Consider the following 14,060-nt stretch of genomic DNA (forward strand, 5'->3'; position numbering starts at 1 on the left):
TTAAAACCAAACTGGTAACAATAATATACCCATTGAAGAGAAGTTAAAAACATATACAATAATAATCACATATTATCAATTCTTCATATACACATTAAGATGACATAATAATCATATTATAGCAACTTGTTTTAATAACGCACAATGAGTTCACAAATGATACCTGCAAACACCTAGTTCGTCATTGGAGAAAGAGGGCCGCTCCAACCAGAGCCACCCACACTACTAAAGCCGCCCAGAAGGCCTGATTTTTCGCCAGGTCACCTGGCGGCCGCCATACCAAAAAGTCACCAAGGTAGTCTCTGCCAGACGACATTTGGTTGGTTGTGGACCGGTTCATTTTATCATCCTTGTCCTTGTTTTTGTCGCTCCAAGTTCCTGCATAGCTGCATTTATTCATATTCTTGTCATGTTAGTATTCTTGTAAGGTGAATGCCACAGGTCAAAGTGGATTCTGACCAAAATAGACTCAGATTGGAATGAGTCGTTCTAGAAAAAATATCAAAATACGTATGCCCGTTGTATTTTTATGGCGGCTAGTGGCAATTGGTTGGGTAGCTGGCTAGCGTGGGTAAAAACGAGCCGGGCCGAGCCTGAGCACGACTAGGCTCGAGCTTGGCTCGTCATGTTTTTATGAAGCTCAAGCTCGGTTAGAGCCTACTTATTTGAGCTCGAGTTCGGCTCGCGAGTAAAACCTAAAGCTTGAGCTCGGCTCGACTCAACTCCAACTATTTTGAGAATAACCTCAAACAAGCTAAAAGCTCGGCTCGAGCTCGCTTCAATATCGCTCAAACGAGTCAAAGCTCGGCTCGCCAATGTTATCATCATTATTATTATATTATTAAAAAAAACTAAAACTTTGTTTGGGCTCGTTTAGGCTCGCGAGCTTAAACGAGCTTGTATATCAAGCTCAAGCTCCGGCTCAATAACTAAACGAGCTCTATTTCAGGCTCGGGCTCAGGCTTGTTAAGGCTCGGCTCGTTCGAGCTATTACACCCCTAGTATTTGCACTAAGACTCCATTATATTTACAATATGACAAGCAACAAGAGTGTAATAAGTAACAACGATGATAACGGACAAATAGGTCGTTACTTGTTACTTTTAACACTTGACTTGATTTTTCATCATGCTTAAACATGTGAACTATGCATCACTAATGAGATGTATTAAAAAAATTTAATAACACGAACTCACCTATCATAGCTGGAACCGATAAGTGGAATTGTAACCATTTCTTCTTGTGATATCTTAAGCTTGGGAGCTTGTAAGATATATCTTAGGTCTTTAGCCTGGCGTCTAATACTTATAATAGGATGACTCGTTTCTAGCTTCCGATAAAGATCAATGCAATCTTTGTGGCGGTTATTAGCTTCATAAGCCATAGCAAGCCATATTTGTATCTGAATGTTCCAATCAACGAATAAATAAAAAAGGTCAACTTTACCACAAATTTTGACCCGTAACCAGTCAGACCGGATAAAAAAAACCAACCTACCTCGCCACCAAACAAAGTGGGCCTCGGTATGATTGTGAGAGCACCTTCCAAGTACTCGATAGACCTCCCATACATACCCTTCCCATAAGCCCTTTGGCCCATATCAAACATCAATTGAGCCATTTTCCTCCTCTCTGCTTGTTCTTGAGCAACCTGCCAATGTAACAAGAATTCATGTGTTACTTGCACCCAACAACACAAAGTGGTTAACCGAGACATAAAAGTACATATTTGAAGTTCATTAGGAATCGTTCACCTTTTTAAGTCAGCAGCCAAATTCGCAACGTATCATACTACAATTAAATTCAAGTATCAGGAACAAGGTTTAAAGATCCATCTGGATCACAACTGACATTCTCCTTTCATATTAGCTCGTAAATCCTTCCTTAGTAAAACGAACTAATAGAAAAATAAACGTAGTTCAAAACTTCTTAGTTATAGTTCTATCAACAGCAACAGCTGCGCGTATGTAACAGGTACTTAGGAGTTAGGACAGGTAACTAGTTGTCTTTCTAATTGTCAAATTCTTAAAGAGGCTGCAATAATGCAATTATAAACTTGTTCGATCGTTCTCTAGCAGACATTTATCACACACGCATCATGAGCGCACACACTTCAAAACTCATCTAATTCCTTGGAGTTACTTCAACATGAATAGAATCCACACATTTTATGTCATGAACTCAAGTTCTTCCATCATTTGACATCAGAATCTGAGCTAAGGCATGTTAAATCTACACAAATTGAGTTTCAACTTTCACATCCTATTGTAAACCCTAACATCATGTTCCTAAACAACTAAACTCAAAATTCAAATACAAAACCAATAAACACAAGCCAAACAGCAACTAATATAGTAAATCATAGAATAGAAACCTCACCTTCTCGAGCTCTCGTCGAACTCTCTCCCTCTTCTGTTCTTCCGTCTCTTCACTTTCTTCACCTTCATCTTCATCTCCATTTCCACCTTCATCGTCTCCTTCACCACGACTCTGCAACTCCTCAGCTTTCTTCTCCAACTCTCGCATATCTTCAATCTCCTTAACTCTCATCCTCATCTCATTCTCCCACTCCATCCTCTTCCTCCTCTCACTCTCAACTCTCTCAGCCTCATCCTCATCTCCATATCCATTTCCGTTATCTTCATCACTCGAACTCTCGTAATCCACTTCGTTAAACTTCGAATTCGCCTTCCGTCCACGAACGCCGCGGTGCGGCGGTGGAGTCGCATCCTTCTCAAACTCTATTCCACCTTTCAACGACGGTAACGAAGCGTAGAGTAGGTTAGAAGTAGGCGATGCTAGATCCTTTTTGAACAGGTTTAGGAAGAGGTCGGACGGCTGTAATCGTGCTTTGCTACGGTCGATTACGGTGGCGCGTGGTGAAGTAACGTCGATTAGAAGTGCTAGGTTTCCGATAACCGCCATGCCGGAGAAGATGAAGATTGTGGACGGTGGAGAAGAAGAGTGTGGTGGGATTTGAGAGATTCAGTTGAAACGGGAGTGGTGGTGATATTTTCGGTTGGAGTAAAAGACGTTTTTGCCCTTGTGTGTTTGGAGTGTGGCTATTTTAGTCCTTTTGTTTTTTGTTAATTTCGCTTTACACCTTTGAATGTTTGATGTCATTGTCGAGAAGAATTCGAGTGTGAGATGACTTCTATTGTTTTGGAATGGATGATAAATTACGTATTAAAAACGAGGTGTGAGTAGTGACAAAATTATGGTACAAGAAAAAATTGTTATTACGTTAATACAAAACTCGATATTTGACAAGTTGTTGGATCCGTCTCGATGATCTATCTTCTTTCTACACTTTTCTGGGCGTATTACCTACGAATCTATAATACACACCAGACATACGCTACGAAAGCTAAATAATGCATAACTCAAAATGATTTTAGAACAATGGTTTTATTATATTCAAGGACACGACTACATGAAATTTGGGTTGTCTTGTTAAATACGTCGGGTATAGATTTCATGCCTGTGTGATTTTATGTGAGATTTAGGTTGTTTCGATAAAACACAAGCCTATATGATTTCAATTACACACTTGTTTGATCTCACACACCTATGTAATTTAGTTTTACACACATATGTGGCTTTCTATGAATGTGGTCTCTTTCAACAAAAAAAATCGTACTTAGGTGAGGTTTGCTAGTTTTGCTTTAAAATCAACTTTTTCAGATTCATCTAATTCATATCATTTACTTTTATATCATTTACTGGCACATCTAAATATGTTATTCAGTCAAATTCAAACCACACGTGACTCATTACAGTGTTTAAAGTCAATCTTTAGAAATTGAAATCATGCATTAGTCGGACATAGCGTTATTGCCTTGTTGTTTGCATATTATGCACACATTACCACCAACTAGTCTAAACATATCATGGTGATCATTGTTCTTTTGTTGTTAACTGTACATCTATGCTACTTGAGTTTGGTTTTGCAAAAAATTGGCACATAAAGGAACGTTGCTCCAACATATTAATAATGTTAGTAGGAAAGCTAACTAAATGTGAGGCTAACCCACTTGGTCCTGGACAACTGCAAGTATTTAACTAAGTGTAGCTCGCAGTTAGCCTACAAACAATCAAAGCCAGACTGTAAACACGCATGGACATAACATGTTACAAAATTTCACTTTCATTGCCAAAACTAGATGCAAAAACCATACATATGTAATATATATTATTGCTTAAATTTGATTAAAAACAAAAATAACCAAACATTGAGGGGTCTTCATGTACTTTACACATAAACCCCAGTACAACAAGGGTAATTCCGTCAAACCACAAAGTAAGTGGTTACAATTCACTTCACGTCACAGCTTACTTCCTCAAAACGTCGCCGTTTCACTCCACCAAGCACGCCACATCAACGTACTTAAAACGTCGTCGTACCTCAAATTCCAAAACGCACTCCCACGTCACCACACATTAGCCACTCGCCGCCAGTCATTCGTCACCGATAACATCCTCCTCCAATTCCCGTCAAATTCAGTTAATTTTCCGTCAAATTCCGTTAATTTACCGTCAAATTCCGTTAAATGTAACAAACAATGGCTTTGATTCTTAACAACCATCACTCCGGCTTCATTTACTCAAACATTCAACCAAAAAAGTTCAATTTCAACAAGCAATTTAGGGCTCGAATATGTTACCGGAGAGTTAACAACAACAGACTCGTTCGTGTTACGAATTCAGCGTCGGTGAATGGATATAGTGTACGGAATCGTGATGATAGTGAAGAGGTTGTTGCGGATTACGGTGGCGATGAGGTGGTGGGAGTGTCGGAGAGGTTGTTGAGAGTTGTTCGGTTGATTCCGGCGTTGCTTCCCGGTGGAAAATGGTGGAGGTTTCTTGATGAAGTGGAGGTTGCGCAGAATGCGAAACCGGTTACTTTGTTTCGGGCTCTTGGACGGATGTGGGGATTGATTTCGAATGATCGTTGGGTTATATTTTCTGCGTTTTCGGCCCTAATTATAACTGCGGTATTGTTCATCTGATAATTCCTTTTCATTTTGCATTGTTATGCTTAATTTAGTTTAAATCACGTTGGTAAACGAACCGAACGTTTAGCAAAGAGTTCGTGACCCGTTCGGCGGGAAGTTTGTCTATATTCGTTTGTTTAATAAATGAATGAACACGAACAAGAAATTCCGTTCGTGAAGTTAAAAGATAGAACATTTCGTTTGTTTATGTTTGTGAATGTTCGGTAATATGTTCATTTATGCTCGCTCGTTTATGCTCACTTGTGTCCGTTTATTTGAAGGTTTCTATATGTTGTATTTTTATTATATTATTTTTAGTTTTTAAAAATTTTGGAACCATACAGTGGCGAAGCTTGACCCGAATGACCGGGGGGTCGAAAACGTATATATAAAAAAAATTCTATAGAACCGGGGGGTCGAAAACGTATATACCCAAAAATTTCTATACGAAAACTACATATATAACACTACTAAGCGAAAAGTTCGGGGGGTCGGGCGCCCCTCCCCGCCCCTTTTATCCTTCGCCAATGGAACCATAGTTATACTATATACCTCCCCCTATATACCATTTCAATTTCAGTTTGTGTTAAAGCTTGACAAACCACTTAATTTTGTGTTAATTATGTTTCTGATAATTATGTCAATTGTGCTCGGATAATTATGTTAATTTTTTTATGGTGGATTTGTTGTTATATTTGTGATTAAAAATGAAGATTTCATTTTAATATGAATATATGCCCTTGAACATTTGTCTGAGTTCATTTTCATTTGGTAACTGTTCGTGAACAATTCATGAACATGTTCATTTCCTTAATGAACGAACACGAACAAGAAATCTCGTTCATGGAGCGTTCATGAACAACCTCATTCCTTAACGAATGAACACGGTTCGGCTCGTTTACAACCCTGGATGTGGTATATTTATCATATTATACTCTATGTACATTACGAATTAGTAGTATTATTGAGACTAAACCTCATAGGTAATCAAATCAATATTTTTTTTTCTAGTAATTAGAATGAATATACCTGTAGCATACTCGTATTTTTGCATAAAAATCAGTCTATTATGCTGTTAATCTAACTTAGATATTGTTCATATCATACAGCTTACAGAGATCTCCATTCCTCATTTCCTGACAGCGTCTATATTTTCGGCCCAAAGTGGAAATACAACAGTATTCCGTTCAAATGTGAAGCTATTGATGTTTTTAAGTGTCACTTCTGGTATTTGCAGGTTAAGACCTTGTATGGTCAAATCTCTTCTTTTGAACAATAAGATAACGTCAATATTATTTAGTAGCTTTTATAATTTAATGAATTGTTTCTGACATTTAATTGTGTATTTGAAATTCCAGTGGTCTAAGAGGTTGCTGGTTTGGCATTGCAAACATGATTCTTGTGAGTTCAATATGACGTGTGTATTCTTCTTAAAAGATAACTTGTTACGTAAACACTTATCTCTAAAATACTTAAAAGAGTTAATTATTGTTTTCGTCCCTGTGGTTTGTCAAAAGTCACTATTTCAGTCCATTAGTTTAAAAATTGCGATTTCAGTCCCTATGGTTTCACTTTCGTAACCATTTCAGTCCCTGTGGTTTCACTTTCGTAACCATTTCAATCCATTATTCTGTTAAGTACAGGGACTGAAATGGTTATGAGGTGGACTGAAATGGTTACGAAAGTGAAACCACAGGGACTGAAATCGCAATTTTTAAACTAATGGACTGAAATAGTGATTTTTGACAAACCATAGGGACGAAAACAGTAATTAACTCTACTTAAAACATTGCATTGTTTGAGTTTTGACTCTCCACCAAGTCAAATAAATTTGTAATGATGTTGTTGACCAAAAAACGAGTTTAATAATCTGCAGGTAAAACGAATGAGGGAAACGTTATATTCCATCCTTCTTCTCCAGGTATGTAAAAGAGATTTACGACGCTTTCTGGACTACTACATGATCGTCATTAATGATTATTAACTTTTCTGCAGGATATTAACTTTTTTGACTCTGAAAGTATTGGTGATTTGACTAGTCGATTAGGTTCAGATTGTCAGCAGGTGTCACGGGTTATCGGGAATGATCTTAACTTAATATTGAGGAATCTTCTTCAGGTGCACTAAAAGATATAAGTTGCTGCGAGCAAAACTCAAATCAAAAAAAAAAAAATAATAATAATAATAATTTGAGTGTTTTCTTTCAGGCAACAGGGGCTTTGATCTACTTGTTAGTGTTGTCTTGGCCACTTGGCTTATGCACATTGGCCATATGCACTACTTTATCGTTAATTATGTATCGATATGGACAGTAAGATTCTCCATTTTTCTTAAAACTTCATTTATGCTTTTAATATGATTTTTTTATATCACATAGAAAGACGATGTATAGTTTTACCTTTACTTTGTACATTATTTAATAAAAATGATTAAATTTTTGTACCAATAAGTAATAGAAAAGTTCATTAAAACCTCAATTAACTGTACAACAAAAGTGTATCGTCTATTTTATTTGGGGTAAATTGCATTTTATGTCCTTTAAGTTTCAACAAAATTTCAGACGTCCTTTAACTAACGAAATGCAACGGATGTCCTATATGTTCTAATTTCTTTACAGGCGGTGTCAAGAAATTATGACATCTGCTGTAAAGAAATTATATCATAAAGGACACCGTCTATAAAGAAATTAGAACATAAAGGACATCCGCTATAATTTCGTTAGTTAAAGGATGGCGCCTGAAATTTTGCTTTGCTGAAACTTAAAGGACGTGAAATATAATTTACCCTTTTATTTTTGGAAATACGATTTATCGTTTCTTGTATCGTACAGAGAGGTTAATGTTATTGTAGAATGCTTAATTTTTTGATATATTTTAGTGATGACTATTTAAATTCCCGAGTGCCTTTCGTATAGGTACCAGAAGAAAGCAGCCAGGTTAACACAAGAGTACACTGCGTCTGCAAATGAAGTACTACAAGATCTAATTATGTTAACAAAGATTAGTGTTCACACACACACACACACACACACACTCCTTTATTTTAACCATCTAAATGGTGCGTTAATTATAATATAGGTTGCACAAGAGACATTTTCTTTAATGAGAACAGTCCGAGTTTATGGAACTGAGCATAAAGAACTTGAAAGGTATATATTTGGTTGTATTTTCATAGAATATGGTGTGGGATTCTACTGGGTACGTTTGTTTCATTAGAAAATGCATGCTTAAGGTTTAGTTGACTGTTACTGATTTTATTCACGGATAGGTACACCACTTGGATGGAAAAACTAGCTCATATAAGCTTGAGAACAAGTGCTGCATATGGAATTTGGAATTGTAGTTTCAACACTCTTTATCATTCTACACAGGTTATGCTCTTTTTTTCCTCTGTTCATAAAAGTACATTGGAAATAGACACATATTATGTGTAGAAACTGCTAGCGCATATTTATGTGTCTGTTACTGTGCGAATAGGCTAGATAGAGTGTGTGACTGTGTGTTGTATATGTTTATGTTTAGTTAGTGCTAACGCATGAGGTCAGTCAACGCATGAGTGATGCGTTTGACTCGAAGACATACGTTCAGTGATGTTGAATGTATGAGCCACGCGTGTTAGAGTCACAACACATGAGCCATGCGTGTTAGAGTCACAACGCATGAGCCATGCGTGTTAGAGTCACAACGCATGTGACATGCGTTTGAGGCTCCCAAACGCATGTGTCATACCCTATAAATAGGGAGTCATGCGTTGGACACCATAAGGTTTTTAGATTTTGGAGATCGAAGTCGAACACACTTGTTCTCTCCCTGAGGTTAACGATGTTAACTCTTTCGGTAGTTAATAAAATATGTGTTGACTAAATGTTATGCTGCCGAAATTGTTATAATTATCTAATACTTCCGTCTCGAACGTATTACACACTAATCCGTAGGAAATACAATCAGTTTTCACGGTTTTAAGAAGCGCACACATACAGATCATATATACATGTTCACACATATCTATCTTTTTCCATCCATGTACACTATATGTGAATGTCTTATTTTATAGGTTGTTGCTGTGCTGGTAGGAGGAATGTCTATAATGGCTGGTCATATAACAGCTGAGCAACTTACAAAGTTCATATTGTACAGTGAATGGCTAATTTACTCAACATGGTTTGTGGGCGACAATTTATCATCACTAATGCAATCTGTTGGTGCAAGTGAAAAGGTATTCCAGCTGATGGATCTTGTGCCTAGTCACCAGTTCACTTCAAGCGGTAAGCAATTTATTCCAAATGTTGGATCGGGAACCAGGGGTCTGACCTGTCCAGTTCACCCTATCAGACCGGCTTTGAGTCGAACCGGCGGTTGGACCAGAAAACTGGGTGGTCGAACCAGATTTTTTAGGGGTTCAACCGGATTTAGATTAATTATTTTTTTTTTCATTTTTACCATATTTATTTTTATAATATTTATGACATAACCCGGTTCTTGCATCCGATCTGACCGGCCCGACCAGCACTGGTAAGAAAACCAGTTCGACGTCCGGTCCGGTCCTGAAAACATTTTTATTTTATTCGTCGAACAATTCTTAGTATTTGAACTAATGTGCATGTTGAATTGTCGCAGGGTCAAAGTTGCCAAATTTGAAGGGTCGTATTGAGTTTGTGAATGTATCATTTAGCTATACATCAAGGGAGACGGTACACTTCTAATTTGTCTCACATCACAAGCATTATAAACTACTATTGATATGCAAAGAAATTATGCTTGTGACATTTCAACAGGTGCATGTATTAAAAGATATAAACATTACTATGAATCCTTATGAAGTAGTTGCACTTGTAAGTAAGTCTATTATTCTGGCTCCCTAATATATTTAATAAATGACCACTTCAAGTATTAATTTTTTTTTTATTTTTTTTTTTTGATATTGTTCATTAGGTTGGTCTTAGTGGTAGTGGGAAAAGCACAATTGTGAATCTTCTACTTCGTCTATATGAACCAACAAGTGGCCAGGTAACCCTTCCTTCCTAAAAGAGTAAAATGCCATTTTTGTCCCTGAGGTTTGGCCATTTTTGCGACTTTCGTCCAAAGGTTTCTTTTTCCGCATCTCAATCCAAAAGGTTTAAAATCTTGTCGTTTTCATCCGGCTCGTTAACTCTATCCATTTTTCTCTGTTAAGTCAAGGGTATTTCCGTCTTTTTTGTTAACTTAAAGGGCAATTCGGTCTTTTTCACTTTATGTAAAAAGACCGAATACCCCTGAAAAAGACCGAATTGTCCTTTAAGTTAACAAAAAGGACAGAAATACCCCTGACTTAACGAAGAAAAATAGATAGAGTTAACGAGCCGGATGAAAATGGCAAGATTTCAAACCTTTTAGATCCAGATGCGGAAAAACAAACCTTTGGACGAAAGTCGCAAAACTGGCCAAACCTCAGGGACGAAAATGGCATTTTACTCTCCCTAAAATGATGGTGAATTTTCAATAGAGGGGACGGGTCGGGCGGGTTGACCCACAAGTATTCTTTGACCTTTTTATTACTAAAAAGATATTTTGTTAGAAGACTAATTCAGTTTTCCTTTCAACAAAGTATTCATGCAAACATTTAAATACACTTCGGGTCATTTTTTAACGATTAGCCTATTTAAATGAGTCAAAAGCGTCATCTCTTTTAACTTAAGCATAGATGATCATAAAAACGTTTGCTACAATTCTTGCAACATTTACCGTACACTGATGTAATATAGTTGCTTGTGTAGATTTTGATCGATGGATCTCCTCTAAAAGATTTGGATATCAAGTGGCTTAGAGAAAGAATCGGATATGTTGGACAGGTCATTTTTTATATACTTCTTATGTAATAACCCAATGACAGAATCGTTATTTATTATTGATTTTACGTATATAAAACAGGAGCCTAGGCTTTTTCGGATGGATGTGAAATCGAATATAGCGTATGGATGTACGCGAGATGTAACTCAAGAGGATATTGAACGGGCAGCCAAACAAGCATACGCGCATGACTTTATTACCACATTGCCTGATGGCTATAATACAATTGTTGATGATGATTTACTTAGTGGAGGACAAAAACAAAGAATCGCAATTGCCCGCGGGATTCTTAGGGACCCGTCTATATTGATTCTTGATGAAGCTACTAGTGCTTTAGACGCAGAGAGTGAATACAACATCAAGGTGTGTATATACACTACTTTTAATGGTAGGAAAAGGTTTCTAGGTGGCAAAGGGGGTCGGGTCAAAATGGGTAATTGCTTAGTGCGGGTCAAAACGGGTTAGGGCAATAGACCCATATTTCCTATAAACTGGGAGTGGGATTATGTTATGTACTCATGTAGCAACTAGGGGTGCAAACTAGCCGAGCGGCTCGAGAAAAGCTCGAAACGAGCCGAGCCTTATCTAGCCCGAGCTGAGATTGAGCCTAAAAATAAAGCTTGTTTATTTATCGAGCTCGAGCCTTATCGAGCCTTAATGTAATATTGGTTTTAATTAATATTTAATAACATTTACCCCTTTTTAAAGTTGTCTAGTAAACGACTCGAGCCGAACTTATCTAAAGTTGTTTACGAGCTGAGCCCGAACCTAAAATAAGCTTGTTTAGTAAACGAGCCTGAGCTTCACTTATCGAGCTCGCGAGCCTAAACGAGTCTATTATTTATATTATTTTTATTTAGTATATTACCTAATATATAATAAGAGCCTGAGCCAAGCTCGAGCTTGAGAAACAAAGTTCGAACCGAGCCAAGCTCAAGCTCCAATAAGTTAATCGAGCTCGAGCTTGGCTCGGCTTGTTTGCACTAGCAACCTTCATTTTTTGCTTATGGTATACCTTGATCATGCAGGGTGTACTTCGTGCTTCTGGAGATAACTTTAAGAGGACTGTCATAATAATCGCGCACAGGTAATGCAAATAAAAAAAAAATACTTTTTGCGGTTTATGATTAAAAACACTAATTTTCCCTTCTCCACAGACTGTCCACTGTACAAGCAGCAGATAGAATAGTCGTCATGGACCGTGGCCAGATCGTTGAGGTAGTATTGACCCATAAAAACTTTTTTGCCCATTTTCAAGTTTAACAATAAATAACTAATACGTTAAATATGACTCCGGATTCAATATTTTTACAATAATATTCTAATATTTGAATAAAACGATTTAGGATGTTGTTTACATTAAACGAAACGTCCCCCCCATTTAGGTAATCTTTTTTTAGATAAAAGTCATAAAACACACCCAAGTCGACCAATCATATGTAAATGAGTCAAAACTAAAACCTGTGAATAATTAATATATTATAAATAGGATTAGAAGTAATTGAGATGATTTTTTACCCATTTCATTACTAGCTACTTTTAGAGTAAATTACGTTTTTGGCCCCTGTGGTTATATTACTTTTACTATATTAGCCCAAAATAAGAATCTTTAACATATATGCCCCCATGGTCTCTATAACTAACCATTTTGGCCCCCATGATCTCTAAGATTTAGGGACCAAAATGGTTAGTTATAGAGACCATGGGGGCATATATGTTAAAAAGTTCTTATTTTGGGCTAATATAGTAAAGTGATATAACCACAGGGGCCAAAAACGTAATTTACTCCTACTTTTATTATTTTACCCATTTTCACATAATAAGTTGAAATTGTCATTTCGGAGTAACTAATCGGAAACTCAACCCATTTATGGTTGTGAATTCAGATGGGAAATCACAAAGAACTTCTACTTAAAGATGGATTGTATGCGCGATTAACCAGAAGACAAGTTGATGCACAAGTTGATGCCGTGGGATGACACCTGAAACATATATAATCTGATTAAATATGTTGTTATGGTCAAAACACGAATACGTTATACCCATGGCTGTAAATCATGGATTGGAATGAGATGCAGCTGCAAATCCCTTAATTTATTGAAGGGTAAGTGAGAATACAAGAATTAATGTCAATCATGGATTTGTAGATTCATCATGATGAAATGCTAATTGTTGTCTTTTTTCACCAAATTGTAATATGACTTCATTGTTGCAAAATTGGCTAGTGACATGTTACTTCTATCTTTATTTATATTTTGGCATATTGCATAAAACATTATATTTGTGGCGATAAACAAATATACAAGATAATAATATTGTTAAGTAATCACACCTCCTACGGTGGTTGCCAAAGCTCCGAGTGAACCCGAAATAGGCCATGGACTTGGATCTACCAAATGATAAAAGTGCCTCTGAGATTCAATCATAAACAACTTTGCGTCGGTTGTATGTACCCCCCCCCCCCCTAAAGTGGTAAAGAAGGCTCTTTGGGGTCCCTCTTTCTATCTGAAGGGATGGTTCTTTCGTTGCAAGAAGTCTAACTAGAAAAGGATCTCCTTATTATTTTGAGAAGAGAATTATTATTGCTTTGATCAACCCACTTAAATAAGTAAATATGATAATATTATTAAAAATAACTTTATTAATGTGTATCGTGTAACTACATTTACTAAGTAAATATGACAATATTATTTAAAATAACTTTAATATGTAGTTATAGCCTATAATCTTTTGCAATATTGGTACAAATTAAGTTCACTACAATTTGTGAAACGGACCAATTGACCGTCCACAAACATCACTATTAAAAACCACTATGCTAACTTAGCCCAAAAGTTGTCTAACTTTTGCTGATTGGGTTCGTTTAAATCTCCAGCTCGTTTCCATGTCGTAACGCCCTTTCTTCTCTCTTCCACTTTTGCCGCTTGTAGAGCTAAAAAAATCTATGTTCGAAGAGAATTACACACTAACTCAACTAGCAAGGTGCTAGAAGAGAGATTAAACCAAAACAAGGAAAACTACAAATCATCATCATCATACTCAGTTAATCCCACTAATAGCAAAGCAAAGGTAGGGTCTTAGAAGGGTAAGATGTAGACAGCCTTACCTCTACCCCGTAGGAATAGAGAGGCTGCTTCCAGTGAGACCCCCGGCTCGATAGTAGTTTTGCATCAAGCCTTGGACATAAGACACATAACACTCAGCACTCGGGACAAAGACCGATTAATGAATGTACCCTTTTG

The 14,060-nt window shown here is 36.9% G+C and overlaps 2 protein-coding genes across 2 annotated transcripts; one reads left to right on the forward strand and one right to left on the reverse strand.

Moving 5' to 3' along the window:
• On the reverse strand, nt 1–3,001 carry LOC110871640. Its single transcript, XM_022120353.2, has 4 exons — nt 2,379–3,001; nt 1,498–1,650; nt 1,197–1,402; nt 1–386 (listed from the first exon to the last, which is right to left on the reverse strand). The coding sequence occupies exons 1-4, from the start codon at nt 2,922–2,924 to the stop codon at nt 182–184; spliced, it is 1,110 nt and encodes a 369-aa protein (XP_021976045.1). The 5' UTR covers nt 2,925–3,001; the 3' UTR covers nt 1–181.
• Nucleotides 3,002–4,368: 1,367 nt separating this feature from the next.
• LOC110871639 (ABC transporter B family member 26, chloroplastic) lies at nt 4,369–13,073 on the forward strand. Its single transcript, XM_022120352.2, has 18 exons — nt 4,369–4,993; nt 6,103–6,230; nt 6,352–6,394; nt 6,870–6,914; nt 6,989–7,111; nt 7,201–7,304; nt 7,908–7,962; nt 8,071–8,141; nt 8,261–8,363; nt 9,047–9,257; nt 9,610–9,683; nt 9,768–9,824; nt 9,925–9,999; nt 10,746–10,820; nt 10,900–11,181; nt 11,847–11,905; nt 11,976–12,036; nt 12,705–13,073. The coding sequence occupies exons 1-18, from the start codon at nt 4,562–4,564 to the stop codon at nt 12,795–12,797; spliced, it is 2,091 nt and encodes a 696-aa protein (XP_021976044.1). The 5' UTR covers nt 4,369–4,561; the 3' UTR covers nt 12,798–13,073.
• Nucleotides 13,074–14,060: the final 987 nt, after the last annotated feature.

This window comes from Helianthus annuus, chromosome 8 (genome assembly GCF_002127325.2).
Source record: "Helianthus annuus cultivar XRQ/B chromosome 8, HanXRQr2.0-SUNRISE, whole genome shotgun sequence".
NCBI classification, from domain to species: Eukaryota; Viridiplantae; Streptophyta; class Magnoliopsida; order Asterales; family Asteraceae; genus Helianthus; species Helianthus annuus.